This window comes from Microchirus variegatus, assembly GCF_963457635.1.
Source record: "Microchirus variegatus genome assembly, chromosome: 9".
In the NCBI taxonomy this organism is placed as follows: domain Eukaryota; kingdom Metazoa; phylum Chordata; class Actinopteri; order Pleuronectiformes; family Soleidae; genus Microchirus; species Microchirus variegatus.
The window spans coordinates 2,667,228-2,685,678 of NC_139810.1; the positions used below are offsets into that span (position 1 = coordinate 2,667,228).

At 40.8% G+C, this 18,451-nt stretch overlaps 1 protein-coding gene and 1 long non-coding RNA gene across 2 annotated transcripts; both read right to left on the reverse strand.

Annotated features, from left to right (window-relative positions):
* Positions 1 to 227: 227 nt before the first annotated feature.
* On the reverse strand, positions 228 to 6,642 carry LOC310931747 (tumor necrosis factor receptor superfamily member 14-like; the record flags this gene model as incomplete). The annotated part of the gene is made up of 7 exons (XM_083894978.1): positions 6,526 to 6,642; positions 3,799 to 3,889; positions 2,891 to 3,016; positions 1,872 to 2,027; positions 1,282 to 1,369; positions 407 to 573; positions 228 to 328 (listed from the first exon to the last, which is right to left on the reverse strand). Exons 1-7 carry the CDS (start codon positions 6,565 to 6,567, stop codon positions 228 to 230), a joined length of 771 nt encoding a protein of 256 aa, XP_083751104.1. The 5' UTR covers positions 6,568 to 6,642.
* A 6,158-nt stretch (positions 6,643 to 12,800) lies between these two features.
* On the reverse strand, positions 12,801 to 15,519 carry LOC310931485. The gene is made up of 5 exons (XR_014592921.1): positions 15,452 to 15,519; positions 14,334 to 14,494; positions 14,221 to 14,255; positions 13,206 to 13,248; positions 12,801 to 13,098 (listed from the first exon to the last, which is right to left on the reverse strand). It is a non-coding gene; the product is annotated as an uncharacterized lncRNA (long non-coding RNA).
* Positions 15,520 to 18,451: the final 2,932 nt, after the last annotated feature.

Here is an 18,451-nt window from a genome sequence, read left to right on the forward strand (position 1 = left end):
TGCTGCATTGTAACATTTTTCTGACTGGTGCAGACCAAAGCAATCGAACTAGAGGTCTGAAAGCGCCCTTAGACTTTCTCTTTCTTGTCGTTTGAATTAAGCGCTATTTAAAAATGGGGTGTCCGTGTGGACATTTCCTGGAACGATGCCGCGTTCTCAGAAAACTTTTTTTTTTAAAACAACAAAGAAAAATATTGTTTTGGTTGCGTCGTCGTGTGGATAGAGCTCTAAGAGTCCTGCACCACAACACACCCAGATCTACACACGGCGTCAAAAAGAAAGCAACAAATGTACCTTTTTGGTGGAATTCTGGAGAGCTCACGTTTTCCTGTAACAAACACAAATAGAATGAATAACATCTCAACAGTGGCGTGACTCAGCATCTGTAACTCCACACAGATCTTACCTGATCGACTTTTCTTGAAGTACGAAGCTGCAAATATAACACCACATAAAAGAGCTGCTAGTAAAATAAGAACGATGACAGTGATGGTGACGACGATGATTTTTGAAACTTCTTCACATTCAGCATCAGCTGACGCAGTTCCTTTGAGCAGAACACTGTGTTCACATCTGCAACGACAGAAGGACATTTTATTTCACCTGCAGCTAAAACAAACTGTTTTCCTTATAAACTCGACCTGAAGCCGACACAGGATTTATATGTGAGCGTGTCGCAGGTTTTTGTAAACTTCATTTATGGACAACAAGAAAACCAAAAGTTATGGTTACACGACAGGAGGAAGCAAATACTACACTACAGAATAAAAAAATATGAGTCCCATGTACAAGTATGTATTCCTATAGTGGGAGCTGAAGAAGATTTTTCAGTTATGGTAATGAATGATGAGGAACGTAAAGGCTAAAATAATACAAACACTGTGCAACTTCATTAGGGACAACGCAAATGTGACTAATGTTTTTTTTAAGTGCATCAGGGCAAATGGATCATTTCCTGAATTTCAAAAATTCATTAAACTTATTCCTAAAGAGGTTTGCAAATATTTTCGACAGATGCTTGTTGAGGGCGATGCCGACTATTATGATGGTAAATTTCATTCCCATATAATTTTTTCCGCTGATGAGCCGCTGCCCTTGAAAATCAAGGATGCACACAATCGGGTGCTCAGCCCATATCCAAAGTCTTAGGGCAATCTGACTAACGGTCAGTCTGGTCCCCTCTGGATTTCGGTGTCCGAGTCAGTGTTGACACCTGTCTCACCTCCAAACTCTCAAAACAAACACAAATGTTCCGAGTGATTCAGGATCAGTGTCACTTACTGTGTGTGAGGCTGACAAGAGGAAAACGTCCCGTCTGAAAATGTGCCGTCAGTGCAGTCAGCGCACTGTGTGTCTGTCACTGCTGTTCCTGTAACAAATGCAGTTGTGCCCGTTAGCAACATCACTCGAAAAAGTCACGGACGCATTTGGATGACGTTTTCAGGAAATGTCTGCAATGGGACCAGGAACAAGTGATTACATTTTGGGGTGTGATCAGTAGACGCTAGCACTGGTTACAACACTCACCATCTGACCCGGTTACAAAACAGGCTGGGCGGCTGAAATGGCTTCCAGATTTCAAAAACAACTAGAAAAGTACTCGGAGAGCGCAGACCTCCGCCAAGGCAGCTCAGTGCCTACATGATACACTGTGCCGGCGCACCCGGGTCAGACGGCAAGTGTTGTAACCAGAGCTAACGTCTACGGATCACGCCCCAAAATGTAATCACTTGTTCCTGGTCCCATTGCAGACATTTCCTGAAAATTCCAAATCCCTCCTTGACTTTTTCGAGTTGTTTTCGAGACAAACAAACAAACGAAAACAGATATATCAAATATATATATATATATATAAATATGTGTGTATTTACCATTATGTGTGATGTACTGTCCTGGTTTACAGCGGCTGTGTTTCTCCGCTGCTTCACAGTGTCTGTGTTTAGGTTCTCTACAGAAGAACCCTTCCACAGGTTCACAGAGTGCGTCCTGTGTGGTGATGCACGGTCTGGACGTCCTCAGACCAGAGTCTGTCAACAACAACACAGACGTCATCACTCAAGGTTTTTTTTTGACAGATGGTATGATAAATATGTGAAACACTGCATGTCAAGAACTACTCCGACACATGGAGTATAATATATAGTCGTGGCCATCTGTATCTATGCATGTTGGCCACCAGGTGGTGCTGAATCACCCTCACAACAATGATTAACCTCACAAACAACAGTGAACAAACATTTCATTTCCAAATAATCACAACATCACATCAAAATAAGTCAGTACCACAGTCAGTGCCTCATATACCATTTATATTATAATGTAATAAATATTATGAATAAGTGCTAAATAAACCCATGATATCCTCAATGTGTCCAAATGAGCTCAATAATAAAGAAAAAATGCCTTAACTATTTTTTCTGTGTTCACTAATAAGTTAACCAGTTAACTTATTATGTAACTATTACCAATCATAGCCAAAGTAATAATGATTGTACTTGTAGATAGTTGTTACATGAATCATTGTACAAAATTTGAAGGCAATATCTCCATCAGTCTGGAAGATAAAGCCCAAAATGTGTTTTTAACATAATAAATTAATTAATTTGCTAATTAATAATAAAGCTACAAAGATAGGGATAATTCTCAGGTGGTATGTGATGCCCATGCAAAATTTGAAGCCAATACCTGCAATACTTTGGAAGATACAGGCGAAAATATGGTCTTTATATCATTAATTAATTAATTAATTAATTAATTAATTAATTAATTAATAATAATGGTAGACAGCTCAAAATCAATAGGGATCATCTACAGAGGGTATGTGACCCATAAAAAAAATAAGAAAATTTAATCTCAAACGGGATATAATAATAATAACAACAACATCTACCTGAAGCACAGCTTGTGCATAACAAGCAGTTTTTGACTTCACTGAAGACATCGTTGAAGGTTCCTTTCTCACAGGCAGAACACTTAGTTCTGGACTCATCAGAGCAGTCTGCTCGTACACACTCTCCTGAGGGAAACAAGAAATCACAATTGTCACATCACACATCACTTTTTTTGTGCTAATTCTCTGATGGTAGGTTGTTGTTTTCACCACCAACAAACAGGCAAAACTCAAATCAAATGGACATGCTGAAATATCCTGATAAACCCTAAAGCCCAATTTATACTCCTGCGTAAAGTGCTCTGCGTAGCTACGCAGAGTCCTCTGCGTCGACGCAGAACCTGTCGAAGAGCCTCTGCGTCGTCTCCGGGTGCACGGAATATTTTTTAAGTGTCCGTCACTCCGTCAAGGGACTACGGAGACGGCAAGAGCTGCGATTGGTCCTCAGGACAGGCTGAGCTAAGCTGCTCTGTGCCGGCTCTCAGTGCGCTCCGGGCGTCCTGACAGAGGCGGAGCTGATCCCCGCCGATAACGCGGCTGCCGAACTATAAATACGTCATATCTATACACACACAGCACATGTTTAGACTCTAAATGGCCAATTTCTCGCCTCAAATTATCTTAAAACTGCGTTCCGTGACACAGAAAAGTGAGAAACGGCCACTTTTTCAAAAACAACAGTCTTTCTCTCTCTTTCTTTCTCGGACGCCATTGCTCACTGTAGCCAGAAGCACAACAACCTTGCGCAGCGACCCCTACTGATCGGGCGGGAAATTGCAGCGAGTGTCCGTCACCACGACGCAGAAGTATAAATGCTCGAGGCGTCTCCGTGGTGACGCAGACGGATAACGCATACGCAGTCGGAGAAGTATAATGTGGCCTTAACCCTGATAAACCCTAACCCTTACCAGGCGGACACTTCTGACAGCACAGACTCCCCACTGGGTAATATGATGGAATACAGGGTGAGTGTCCTCTGCAGACACCGATCATGAAGATCTGTGGAGAACAGAGCAAGGTTTTGATTTTAAATCTCAAAAATGTTGACTATGAGGACTAACGACAAGAGTGAGGTGTTCAAGGAAAGCGGTAAGAAGATACCTGAGGATGACGAGACCTAAATAAGCAGCTATTTATTTACCTCAACAAACTCAGAGGCTACTGATTCAGGATCAGTGTCGCGAGAAATCCACAGTCAACTGCCGCGGGCTCCTATTGGAGGACACAGCTGCCAATCACACCCACTCTATCTTACAGGAGGGTCGTACCACATCACCAGTTCATCATCGCCCTGCACTGATGTCCACTCAGGATCTAATGAACAAGAGCTAAAACTCTTATTTGAGACCATGACGGTGAAGGTTCTCAGTCACCGTGGTCTTCATCTTCAGTAGTTTTGCTGTGGCTTACATCCGTCCATTATCTACAGCTGTATCCTCCACAGGAGGGTAAAGAAGTAGATACAAACGCACGCACACAGACACACGCACATACGCCAACACACATGCACAAATGCACGCACATGCACACGCACATACGCCCACACACATGCACAAATGCACGCACATGCACACACGCACATACGCCCACACACATGCACAAATGCACGCACATGCACACACGCACATACGCCCACACACATGCACAAATGCACGCACATGCACACACGCACATACGCCCACACACATGCACAAATGCACGCACATGCACACACGCACATACGCCCACACACATGCACAAATGCACGCACATGCACACACGCACATACGCCAACACACATGCACAAATGCACGCACATGCACACACGCACATACGCCAACACACATGCACAAATGCACGCACATGCACACACGCACATACGCCAACACACATGCACAAATGCACGCACATGCACACACGCACATACGCCCACACACATGCACAAATGCACGCACATGCACACACGCACATACGCCCACACACATGCACAAATGCACGCACATGCACACACGCACATACGCCCACACACATGCACAAATGCACGCACATGCACACACGCACATACGCCAACACACATGCACAAATGCACGCACATGCACACACGCACATACGCCAACACACATGCACAAATGCATGCACATGCACACACGCACATACGCCAACACACATGCACAAATGCACGCACATGCACACACGCACATACACCAACACACATGCACAAATGCACGCACATGCACACACGCACATTCGCCCACACACATGCACAAATGCACGCACATGCACATACGCCCACACACATGCACAAACACACACACACGCACTCACACACACACACACTCGCACGCACACACACACACGCACAGACGCACGCACATACACCCACACACATGCACAAATGCACTCGCACACACACACATGTACACGCACATACGCCCACACAAATGCACAAACACGCACACACACATGCACAAACGCACTCACACACACACACATGCACAAACGCACTCACATACATACAAACGCACGCACACACACACTCGCACGCACACACACACACACGCGCACAAACGCACGCACATGCACACGCGCACATACGCCCACACACAGGCACTCACACACACATGCACAAACGCCCGCACACCAGGGGGCCAGCATCTTCAGTAGTTTTGCTGTGGGTGATTTCCATCCGTCCATTGTCTACAGCTGGAGGGTAAAGCTGGAGGGCGGGGTCACACCCTGGACAGTTGGTCAGTCCATCACAGGGTCACACATAGAGACAAACAACCATTCACTCACACTCTCACACCTACGGTCAATTTAGAGTCATCAATTCACTTAATCCCCATATCGCATGTTTTTGGACTGTGGGAGGAAGCTGGAGAACCTGGAGAAAACCCACGCACACACGCGGAGAACATGCAGAAAGGCCCTCGTTCCAACCGGGGCTCGAACCCCAAGAACCTGGGCGAGAACGCTAACCACTGCACCAACCGTGGACCCACTGTGGGCGATGATCATGTAAATCGAGGGGGAAATGGACTCGTTTTGCCACAAACTTCCATTCAAACTGAGTTGTTTTCACAGACCGGCAAAGACGCCCCCTGGTGGTCAACTGCGACTGTCATTCTTCTGAGGCTTTGTTGAGTTGAGACAGTTGGACGCCGTTTTGGCCCAAATACAGAAAGGTGTTTAACACGATGGCGACTGATAAGCAACGTCTATCTCACAGTGAATTCCAGACCCTCAATATTAACCCTCAATCTGAAAAACGGATCATAATAAATAATCCTGACGTAAATGTGTTCTTCTTCTTCTTCTTTTTTGGAGTTGACAGACTGGACGCAGCTTTGGCGTTATTCTGCCCCCTACAGTCTGAAGACGTATCTGCATTTAAGGAGTGTCCCATGTCTAAGTGACAAAATAACCCTCAACACTTGGTTTTGAGGGCCAGTTAAGATTAAGGGTTAAGATAGGAAATGGAATTGGCCCTCGATCTATCATGACTAAATAACCATCCACGAGCAGATTTTTTGACACTTTTTCTGTCACTGCACACATATGTACCATCACTTCCCCACAAACCACTACCCACATAAAAAAAGGCGTTCAAAGGTTCAACAGGAAACAGAAACAGATGAGAGACAGAAATACTTTACCAACAAATGCGCTGCTTTTAAAGGTTTTCCAGCAGAAAACATTTTGACAGAGTGTTTGGCCGAGTTTGTCGCTCTGAAGACACCATCTCAGTTCCTCTGAGGGCCAGAGAAAAGATCTGTGTACCAAGAGAAAGAAAACTCCAGTCATCAAAGGGCACGACGTGCATGTGCAGGAAAACAGTTTTAGTTTGAATTAAATCTATAGAGCACAACACAAAGATACATGTCAGTGCATCATTGTTTTGAACTAACGATAAATACATTATAGAGCTTTTTACACACATACTTTTTGCAGTCAAACTCTACAGAGAGATAAAGACTTTTTAATACTTTTTAAGGGCCTTCATTTTCTTTTCGTCTACTTTTGAAGACCCAGTGGACACCCTGGATTAAAAGGCATCCTGTTGCAGGGTTCTAACTTTTTTAACAACCAATAAACAGAAGAAACAATCAAATATACCATTTTCCCTGTTGAGGGCAGCACTGTAGTAGTGTTGTCATTTGAATTACTTATGTATGCGGCGCCGATTGTAAAGTTGTTGTAAATGTTGCTAAAATAAACAGCAACTTTTTGCCACATTTAGCGAAAAAACAAACATGTTTTGAACTAGAAAAGTACTCGGGGAGCGCAGACCAACATGTAATCACTTGTTCCTGGTCCCATTGTGGACATTTTTTATGTTAGTTTACAGATTTACAGCAATATTTGTGAACTTTGAAATTACATTTTACAAGAGAAGTAAATATCACAATGTGAATCTAAATAAAATATCTAAATCTAAATGTTAAATCTAAATGTTGAATATTAATCTTTACTTTGAAACTAAATATTTAGCTAATATGCAAATGCACATAATATTTAACATTTTGATTTTTTAATTCAGATTAAACACTGAAATTATATTTTCACAAGAGAAGTAAATATCAAAGTTCACAAATACTGCTGTAAAAAAGTATTTTACAATCAGCGCCTCATACTTGTGTGAAAGTTTGTTTGTGTATTTTCTCTCTTTCTATTTATGTTTGTAGTATTTTTGTCTTTAAAAATGTTCTGTCTCTAAAGACATAAGGGTTTTAGTGTATGTGTTTTAAAAAGACTCTACAGTCTTAGTGATTTATTCTGTAATTATCCAGCAGATAAAGTGAGCTGCACTTAGACTTCACACTGAGCTCAAATTCTCACTTTCATAGAGACAGACCACATGGAGAGGATAGTTTCATACATGCATGGATTTCATAATACACTTGAGCTGTTTCTATTGTTAGTGAAGAGAGAAACATCAGGAAGCTGTAGGTTATATAACATTTATACATTTATAGAACTATAATAACTATATAACATTTATACATTTATAGAACTATAATAACTATATAACATTTATATATTTATAGAACTATAATAACTATATAACATTTATATATTTATATAACTCTGTTACCAAGCTGAGTTTCAGACATTTTAACTGAACACTTTTGGAGGAAATTAAAGCAGTTTGTGCAGCTTTAAAGTTGATTTCCGTGTTTACCGCGATAACCAGAGCCTTATCTCTATTTAACATGATAAACGCTGAAGAAGCGTTTTTTTAAACCTTTAGCGTTTCAGTCAAAGTTCACTTTGAGCGACAAATGTCAGACTTTCTAACATCTTAAATACAGTAAAGTGCGTCTCTCTCCCTCTCTCTTTTTATATAAGTTCAGAACACTCACCGTCACTTCTTCACTGCGCTGAAGTTAGTTTCGCTTTGACTGTGGTGTATAATATGAACTGGATAAAGCTCCGCCCCCTCTGTCTAGAAGACAATTTTTACATGGTGGCCACTGTGGGTACTGCAACAGAAAACCCCATGGAGCACAAAAAGCAATTTTCCTATTGACCGCAATAGTAAAAGACACGCCTGTAAAAGTGTCCACGGGACACGGGCTTTTATAGATATTTATATGGTAGTGACATTACTGCGCATGCTCTATCGGCCCCATAACCCGGAAATAAACGCGGAAGTCAACAAACTTTTTTTGTCATATGCACTGGGTGAGCAGCTTCATAGGACGGATAGGGGCGGAGCTCTATCCAGTTCCAATAAAATCATCCATGGTAACATCCGGTGGAAAAGCCAGAAGTTTGTCACAGGCTGTCACGGACCACAGTGAGGTGCCACTACCTGCCAATGCCACTGGGAGGACATGGAATGAAAATCTTATTTTACATAAGTAGTCCAAGATTCATACACTATTGAAGTGAGAACTTCCTAGATCACTTCCATGAATAATATCAAGTACTTTTACTGTGCATTTTTTGAGTAATCCTCTGTCAAAATCCCTAGCAGAGGACAAGATTAAGTCTATTTCACACCAACTTTAACATGGAATGAAAAGCTTCTTTTACATAAGTAGTCCAAGATTCATACACTATTGAACTTAGTACATCCTAGACTACACACATTCAAAATATGAAGTACTTTTACTGTGTACTTTTTGAGTAATCCTCTGTCAAAATCCCTTACAGAGGACCATATTAAGTCTATTTCGCCCAACTTTAACATGGAATGAAAATCTTATTTTACATAAGTAGTCCAAGATTCATACACTATTGAACTTAGTACATCCTAGACTACATACATTCAAAATATGAAGTACTTTTACTGTGTACTTTTTGAGTAATCCTCTGTCAAAATCCCTAGCAGAGGACAAGATTAAGTCTATTTCACACCAACTTTAACATGGAATGAAAAGCTTATTTTACATAAGTAGTCCAAGATTCATACACTGTTTAAGCAACTACTTCATAGACTACATACATTCAAAATATGAAGTACTTTTACTGTGTTCTTTTTGAGTAATCCTATGTCAAAATCCCTTACAGAGGACAAGATTATGTCTATTTCGCCCCCAAATTTAACAAGGAATAAATAACGTATTTTACATAAGTAGTCCAATATTCATACACTGTTGAAGCAAGTACTTCCTAGACTACCTGCATGAATAATATCAAATACTTTTACTGTGTACTTTTTGAGTAATCCTCTGTCAAAATCCCTTACAGAGGACAAGATTAAGTCTATTTCGCCCAATTTTAAAATGGAATGAAAAGCTTATTTTACATAAGTAGTCCAAGATTCATACACTATTGAACTAAGTACATCCTAGACTACATACATTCAAAATATGAAGTACTTTTACTGTGTTCTTTTTGAGTAATCCTCTGTCAAAATCCCTAGCAGAGGACAAGATTAAGTCTATTTCTCCCAACTTTAACATGGAATGAAAAGCTTATTTTACATAAGTAGTCCAAGATTCATACACTATTGAACTTAGTACATCCTAGACAACATACATTCAAAATATGAAGTACTTTTACTGTGTACTTTTTGAGTAATCCTCTGTCAAAATCCCTTACAGAAGACAAGATTAAGTCTATTTCGCCCAAATTTAACATAAATTTAAATAGCTTATTTTATTTCATGGTAACATCCGGTGGAAAAGCCAGAAGTTTGTCACAGGCTGTCACGGACCACAGTGAGGTGCCACTACCTGCCAATGCCACTGGGAGGACATGGAATGAAAATCTTATTTTACATAAGTAGTCCAAGATTCATACACTATTGAAGTGAGAACTTCCTAGATCACTTCCATGAATAATATCAAGTACTTTTACTGTGCATTTTTTGAGTAATCCTCTGTCAAAATCCCTAGCAGAGGACAAGATTAAGTCTATTTCACACCAACTTTAACATGGAATGAAAAGCTTCTTTTACATAAGTAGTCCAAGATTCATACACTATTGAACTTAGTACATCCTAGACTACACACATTCAAAATATGAAGTACTTTTACTGTGTACTTTTTGAGTAATCCTCTGTCAAAATCCCTTACAGAGGACCATATTAAGTCTATTTCGCCCAACTTTAACATGGAATGAAAATCTTATTTTACATAAGTAGTCCAAGATTCATACACTATTGAACTTAGTACATCCTAGACTACATACATTCAAAATATGAAGTACTTTTACTGTGTACTTTTTGAGTAATCCTCTGTCAAAATCCCTAGCAGAGGACAAGATTAAGTCTATTTCACACCAACTTTAACATGGAATGAAAAGCTTATTTTACATAAGTAGTCCAAGATTCATACACTGTTTAAGCAACTACTTCATAGACTACATACATTCAAAATATGAAGTACTTTTACTGTGTTCTTTTTGAGTAATCCTATGTCAAAATCCCTTACAGAGGACAAGATTATGTCTATTTCGCCCCCAAATTTAACAAGGAATAAATAACGTATTTTACATAAGTAGTCCAATATTCATACACTGTTGAAGCAAGTACTTCCTAGACTACCTGCATGAATAATATCAAATACTTTTACTGTGTACTTTTTGAGTAATCCTCTGTCAAAATCCCTTACAGAGGACAAGATTAAGTCTATTTCGCCCAATTTTAAAATGGAATGAAAAGCTTATTTTACATAAGTAGTCCAAGATTCATACACTATTGAACTAAGTACATCCTAGACTACATACATTCAAAATATGAAGTACTTTTACTGTGTTCTTTTTGAGTAATCCTCTGTCAAAATCCCTAGCAGAGGACAAGATTAAGTCTATTTCTCCCAACTTTAACATGGAATGAAAATCTTATTTTACATAAGTAGTCCAAGATTCATACACTATTGAACTTAGTACATCCTAGACAACATACATTCAAAATATGAAGTACTTTTACTGTGTACTTTTTGAGTAATCCTCTGTCAAAATCCCTTACAGAAGACAAGATTAAGTCTATTTCGCCCAAATTTAACATAAATTTAAATAGCTTATTTTACACAAGATTCATACACATTTTGGATAGTGGACAAAACAAGACGGTTTTTCAATATTTTCTGATATTTTATGGACCAAACAAACTCGAGTAATAGAAGAAATAGTCTGGATTTATCGATTCTGAAGAAAGTGTGAAGTACATTAGTATATATTGAATAGCCACAAGGGGGCAGTTTCAGCTCTTCTTCAATAGAACATGACATCACTCTTCAATGAAAACAGATGAGGAAACTCAACCGATGAGGTGTTCAAAGAGTCCTGCTCATAGTTGACACTGATCAGACCGGTTTTTACGGCTGTAACGCGTGTTTGGACAGACGTGTCCTTGTTTGAACAGGAGCTGACTCTGTGCAATAGTGATGGAGATTCCGGCTCTTTTTAGAGAACCGGCTCTTTCGGCTCGGCTCACTAAAAAGAACCGGCTCTTTCGGCTCCCAAGCGGCTCTTCAGGTTGTTTTATTGCTTTCATTAATTTATCTACAACAATATAAAATTATGCACAAAATTAATTACTAGGTAAAAAAAAGTGCTTTTTATTCATATATGTTTATTATATAAATATGCTTTTATTTATACACTCCACATAAAATGTAAAAAATAAATTATAAAATACAAAAACAACTATTTACAATTCAACTTTTAACTATTTAAATTTTCAACCTTTTCCTTTTAAACAAATTTAAAGTGAAACACAAAACACTGCAAACCACAACATAATAAAATATAGATTAAAATATGCAAAACAAAAAGAAAAAAAATGAACACCCAGATCTTTAATTAAGGTCGAGGTTGGCATTAAGAAATACCAAGTGCCTCAGCTGTGCAGGTTGTTTGTGGAGCCGGCTCTGTAGGATATTCTTTTCTTGCAGACTCTACACTCTGCCACTGTGTTGTCAACAAAATTGAAATGGTTCCAGATTTTGCTTCTTTTCCTGGTGTCACTCATTTTCTTACTATGGTAAAGGTATCTACCATCGTGTGTTACTGCTGCGAGTGTAACTACCGCCCCTCCCCCCGCTGCTCAGCGCAAACACAAGGCACTCATGCATATTGACCAATCACGTGCGGTGCGAAGAGAAAAAAAAAGCGAGCGAGAGAGAGCGAGAGAGAGAGAGAGAGAGAGTGACATAAAGTGACATAAGCTCCCGTCGTTCACTTCAAAGAGCCCTCTAAGAGCCGTTTCATTCGCGACCGACCCATCACTAAAACACACAGCACATGTTTGGACTCTAAATTGTTAATTTCTCGCCTCAAATGATCTTAAAACTGTGTTCCATGCCACAGAAAAGTGAAAAAAAAACGACTCGCCACACTGTTTTGATTTTGAGTGTAGTAACCGTTTTTGGCCACATTGTTACAGATGGCGCCTTTAAAGATTTGACCTCGTGAGAACAACTGTCAGGAACATTATTCTGCCGTCTTCATCTTCAACGTCCCTTCATCTGACTCCAGAGAGTCACTGGGAAGTTTCTGCTAAGAGCCGGAGCGACTGATGTCATCATCCAAGACTTTTCTTGATATGGAGAACATTTCATTTGTCTGAATCTTCAAATGAAAAGTGAAAGACATGGTTCTTCAGTGGCGGTTGACCACCACTGTTGTCTCAGACAGCCAATTGTGGACTTTCTCCCAAACTGCTTGTTATTGCAGTCCATTCCTCTGACAGTCTGTTGCTGAGGGACCACTGAGGTAAATGTCTGTTTCACTCTGTTGAATGTGGAGAGTGAGGCAGCTGCTTCAGTTCTGTTCACCTACAAAGGAAATGTGACAGCACCCCTGCAGGTTAGACGTGGATATTACAACACATTCACCTCCTGGACTAATAAAACACTCAGTTGTAGATACAGAAATATCTCACCTGTTTCTGCTCAGGCTGATTCCATCATATTGAGTTCCTCTGTCTTTTAAAAGAAATGTAAAAACAATCATCAGTGATGTCATCTTTTTCGCCAAACTGCCCTATCCATCGCTACTGTTAGCATGTTAGCATGTTAGCATGCCGTCCCTCTTCCTTCTGGTATTATGGTCATTATTAAGACTCAGGGTGCTTTCACACCTACAGCATTCGGTACCAACACGTTTGGTGCGCACCAAATGCTGTGGTTCGGTCCGTTTGCGTAGGTGTGAGTGTAATCTCGGTCCTAATTGGTGCGCACCAAATCAGGGTCTCGGACCGCTTTATCCGCCCTACTTTGGTACGGTTCCTCTGGCGTCAAAGTAACCAAACCAAATGGGACCAAACGGTCTAGTTTAATGCATTATGGGTATGAGAGACTGGATAACCCCGGATTTCCACCGGGCGTGTCAGCGCCTCAGAACCTCAGTGGAGCGGTTTGGCGCCGTTCTCTGCCCAGCTTCATTCCCCAATGGCGCGTTAAGGCTGTACAGCACTGCCATCAGCGCAGCACAGCCCGGTGGAAATCGGGGATAAGTCCGGTTCCGATGCGATTGAAGTTAGTCGGCGAGTCAAATAAATCATGACGTTTGTTCGGAGTCGCAGCCGCGAATGATGTTCAAAATTAATGCCGATGATCTGCAAGGTCTATTTTGGTTCGTTTAGAACCGTACCCACGTCCGTTTGCTGCATTGTAACATTTTTCTGACTGGTGCAGACCAAAGCAATCGAACTGGAGGTCTGAAAGCGCCCTTAGACTTTCTCTTTCTTGTCGTTTGAATTAAGCGCTATTTAAAAATGGGGTGTCCGTGTGGACATTTCCTGGAACGATGCCACGTTCTCAGAAAACTTTTTTTTTAAAAACGACAAAGAAAAATATTGTTTTGGTTGCGTCGTCGTGTGGATAGAGCTCTAAGAGTCCTGCACCACAACACACCCAGATCTACACACGGCGTCAAAAAGAAAGCAACAAACGTACCCTTTTGGTGGAATTCTGGACAGTTCCATGTTTTCCTGTAACAAACACAAATACAATTATTAACATCTCAACAGTGGCGTGACTCAGCATCTGTAACTCCACACAGATCTTACCTGATCGACTTTTCTTGAAGTACAAAGCTGCAATTATACCAACATATGAAAGAACTGCTACTAAAACAAGAACGATGACAGCGATGGTGACGACGCGGATTTTTGAACATTCAGCATCAGCTGACGCAGTTCCTCCTTTGAGCAGAACACTTTGTTCACATCTGCAACGACAGAAGGACATTTTATTTCACCTGCAGCTAAAACAAACTGTTTTCCTTATAAACTCGACCTGAAGCCGACACAGGATTTATATGTGAGCGTGTCGCAGGTTTTTGTAAACTTCATTTATGGACAACAAGAAAACCAAAAGTTATGGTTACACGACAGGAGGAAGCAAATACTACACTACAGAATAAAAAAATATGAGTCCCATGTACAAGTAAGTATTCCTATAGTGGGAGCTGAAGAAGATTTTTCAGTTATGGTAATGAATGATGAGGAACGTAAAGGCTAAAATAATACAAACACTGTGCAACTTCATTAGGGACAACACAAATGTGACTAATGTTTTTTTGAAGTGCATCAGGGCAAATGGATCATTTCCTGAATTTCAAAAATTCATTAAAATTATTCCTTAAGAGTTTTGTAAATATTTTCAACAGATCCTTGTTCAGGGCCATACCAACTATTATGATGGTAAATTTCAAGTCATTCCGAGATACTTTTTGTTTTTGAGAAGAAAGTCAGCTCACTGTCAAAGTGCATCAGGACAAGTGGATCATTTCCTGAAATTCAAAAATTCATCAAAATTATTCCTGAAGAGGTTTGCAAATATTTTCGACAGATGCTTGTTCAGGGCGATACCGACTATTATGATGGTAAATTTAATTCCCAGATTATTTTTTCCGCTGATGAGCCGCTGCCCTTGAAAATCAAGGATGCACACAATCGGGTGCTCAGCCCATATCCAAAGTCTTAGGGCAATCTGACTAACGGTCAGCGAGATATCACACGAGATATCACAGACGCTAAAATAAAATCCTGGCTAGAACCCTGTGGCCTGACCCAGTCTGGTCCGTTCTGGATATCAGTTCGAGTGTTGACACCTGTCTCACCTCCAAACTCTCAAAACAAACAAATCACAATGTTCTGAGTGATTCAGGATCAGTGTCACTTACTGTGTGTGAGGCTGACAAGAGGAAAACGTCCCGTCTGAAAATGTGCCGTCAGTGCAGTCAGCGCACTGTGTGTCTGTCACTGCTGTTCCTGTAACAAATGCAGTTGTGCCCGTTAGCAACATCACTCGAAAAAGTCACGGACGCATTTGGATGACGTTTTCAGGAAATGTCTGCAATGGGACCAGGAACAAGTGATTACATTTTGGGGTGTGATCAGTAGACGCTAGCACTGGTTACAACACTCACCATCTGACCCGGTTACAAAACAGGCTGGGCGGCTGAAATGGCTTCCAGATTTCAAAAACAACTAGAAAAGTACTCGGAGAGCGCAGACCTCCGCCAAGGCAGCTCAGTGCCTACATGATACACTGTGCCGGCGCACCCGGGTCAGACGGCAAGTGTTGTAACCAGAGCTAACGTCTACGGATCACGCCCCAAAATGTAATCACTTGTTCCTGGTCCCATTGCAGACATTTCCTGAAAATTCCAAATCCCTCCTTGACTTTTTCGAGTTGTTTTCGAGACAAACAAACAAACGAAAACAGATATATCAAATATATATATATGTGTGTATTTACCATTATGTGTGATGTACTGTCCTGGTTTACAGCGGCTGTGTTTCTCCGCTGCTTCACAGTGTCCATGTTTAGGTTCTCTACAGAAGAACCCTTCCACAGGTTCACAGAGTGCGTCTTGTGTGGTGATGCACGGTCTGGACGTCCTCAGACCAGAGTCTGTCAACAACACACAGACGTCATCACTCAAGGTTTATTTTTGACAGATGGTATGATAAATATGTGAAACACTGCATGTCAAGAACTACTCCGACACATGGAGTATAATCGTGGCCATCTGTATCTATGCATGTTGGCCACCAGGTGGTGCTGAATCACCCTCACAACAATGATTAACCTCACAAACAACAGTGAACAAACATTTCATTTCCAAATAATCACAACATCACATCAAAATAAGTCAGTACCACAGTCAGTGCCTCATATACCATTTATATTATAATGTAATAAATATTATGAATAAGTGCTAAATAAACCCATGATATCCTCAATGTGTCCAAATGAGCTCAATAATAAAGAAAAAATGCCTTAACTATTTTTTCTGTGTTCACTAATAAGTTAACCAGTTAACTTATTATGTAACTATTACCAATCATAGCCAAAGTAATAATGATTGTACTTGTAGATAGTTGTTACATGAATCATTGTACAAAATTTGAAGGCAATATCTCCATCAGTCTGGAAGATAAAGCCGAAAATGTGTTTTTAACATAATAAATTAATTAATTTGCTAATTAATAATAAAGCTACAAAGATAGGGATAATTCTCAGGTGGTATGTGATGCCCATGCAAAATTTGAAGCCAATACCTGCAATACTTTGGAAGATACAGGTGAAAATATGGTTTTTATATCATTAATTAATTAATTAACTAATTAATTAATAATAATGGTAGACAGCTCAAAATCAATAGGGATCATCTACAGGGGGTATGTGACCCATAAAAAAAATAAGAAAATTTAATCTCAAATGGGATATAATAATAATAACAACAACATCTACCTGAAGCACAGCTTGTGCATAACAAGCACTTTTTGAGTCCACTGAAGACATCGTTGAAGGTTCCTTTCTCACAGGCAGAACACTTAGTTCTGGACTCATCAGAGCAGTCTGCTCGTACACACTCTCCTGAGGGAAACAAGAAATCACAATTGTCACATCACACATCACTTTTTTTGTGCTAATTCTCTGATGGTAGGTTGTTGTTTTCACCACCAACAAACAGACAAAACTCAAATCAAATGGACATGCTGAAATATCCTGATAAACCCTAACCCTGATAAACCCTAACCCTTACCAGGCGGACACTTCTGACAGCACAGACTCTCCACTGGGTAATATGACGGAATACAAGGTGAGTGTCCTCTGCAGACACCGATCATGAAGATCTGTGGAGAACAGAGCAAGGTTTTGATTTTAAATCTCAAAAATGTTGACTATGAGGACTAACGACAAGAGTGAGGTGTTCAAGGAAAGCGGTAAGAAGATACCCGAGGATGACGAGACCTAAATAAGCAGCTATTTATTTACCTCAACAAACTCAGAGGCTACTGATTCAGGATCAGTGTCGCGAGAAATCCACAGTCAACTGCCGCGGGCTCCTATTGGAGGACACAGCTGCCAATCACACCCACTCTATCTTACAGGAGGGTCGTACCACATCACCAGTTCATCATCGCCCTGCACTGATGTCCACTAAGGATCTAATGAACAAGAGCTAAAACTCTTATTTGAGACCATGACGGTGAAGGTTCTCAGTCACCGTGGTCTTCATCTTCAGTAGTTTTGCTGTGGCTGATTTCCATCCGTCCATTGTCTACAGCTGTATCCTCCACAGGAGGGTAAAGAAGTAGATACAAACGCACGCACACAGACACACGCACATACGCCAACACACATACACACATGCACAAATGCACGCACATGCACACACGCACATATGTCAACACACATACACACATGCACAAATGCACGCACATGCACACACGCACATACGCCAACACACATGCACAAATGCACACACGCACATACGCCAACACACATGCACAAATGCACGCACATGCACACACGCACATACGCCAACACACATGCACAAATGCACACACGCACATACGCCAACACACATGCACAAATGCACGCACATGCACACACGCACATACGCCAACACACATGCACAAATGCACGCACATGCACACACGCACATACGCCAACACACATGCACAAATGCACGCACATGCACACACGCACATACGCCCACACACATGCACAAACACACACACACGCACTCACACACACACACACACGCACGCACAGACGCACGCACATACACCCACACACATGCACAAATGCACTTGCACACACACACATGTACACGCACATACGCCCACACACATGCACAAATGCACGCACATGCACACACGCACTC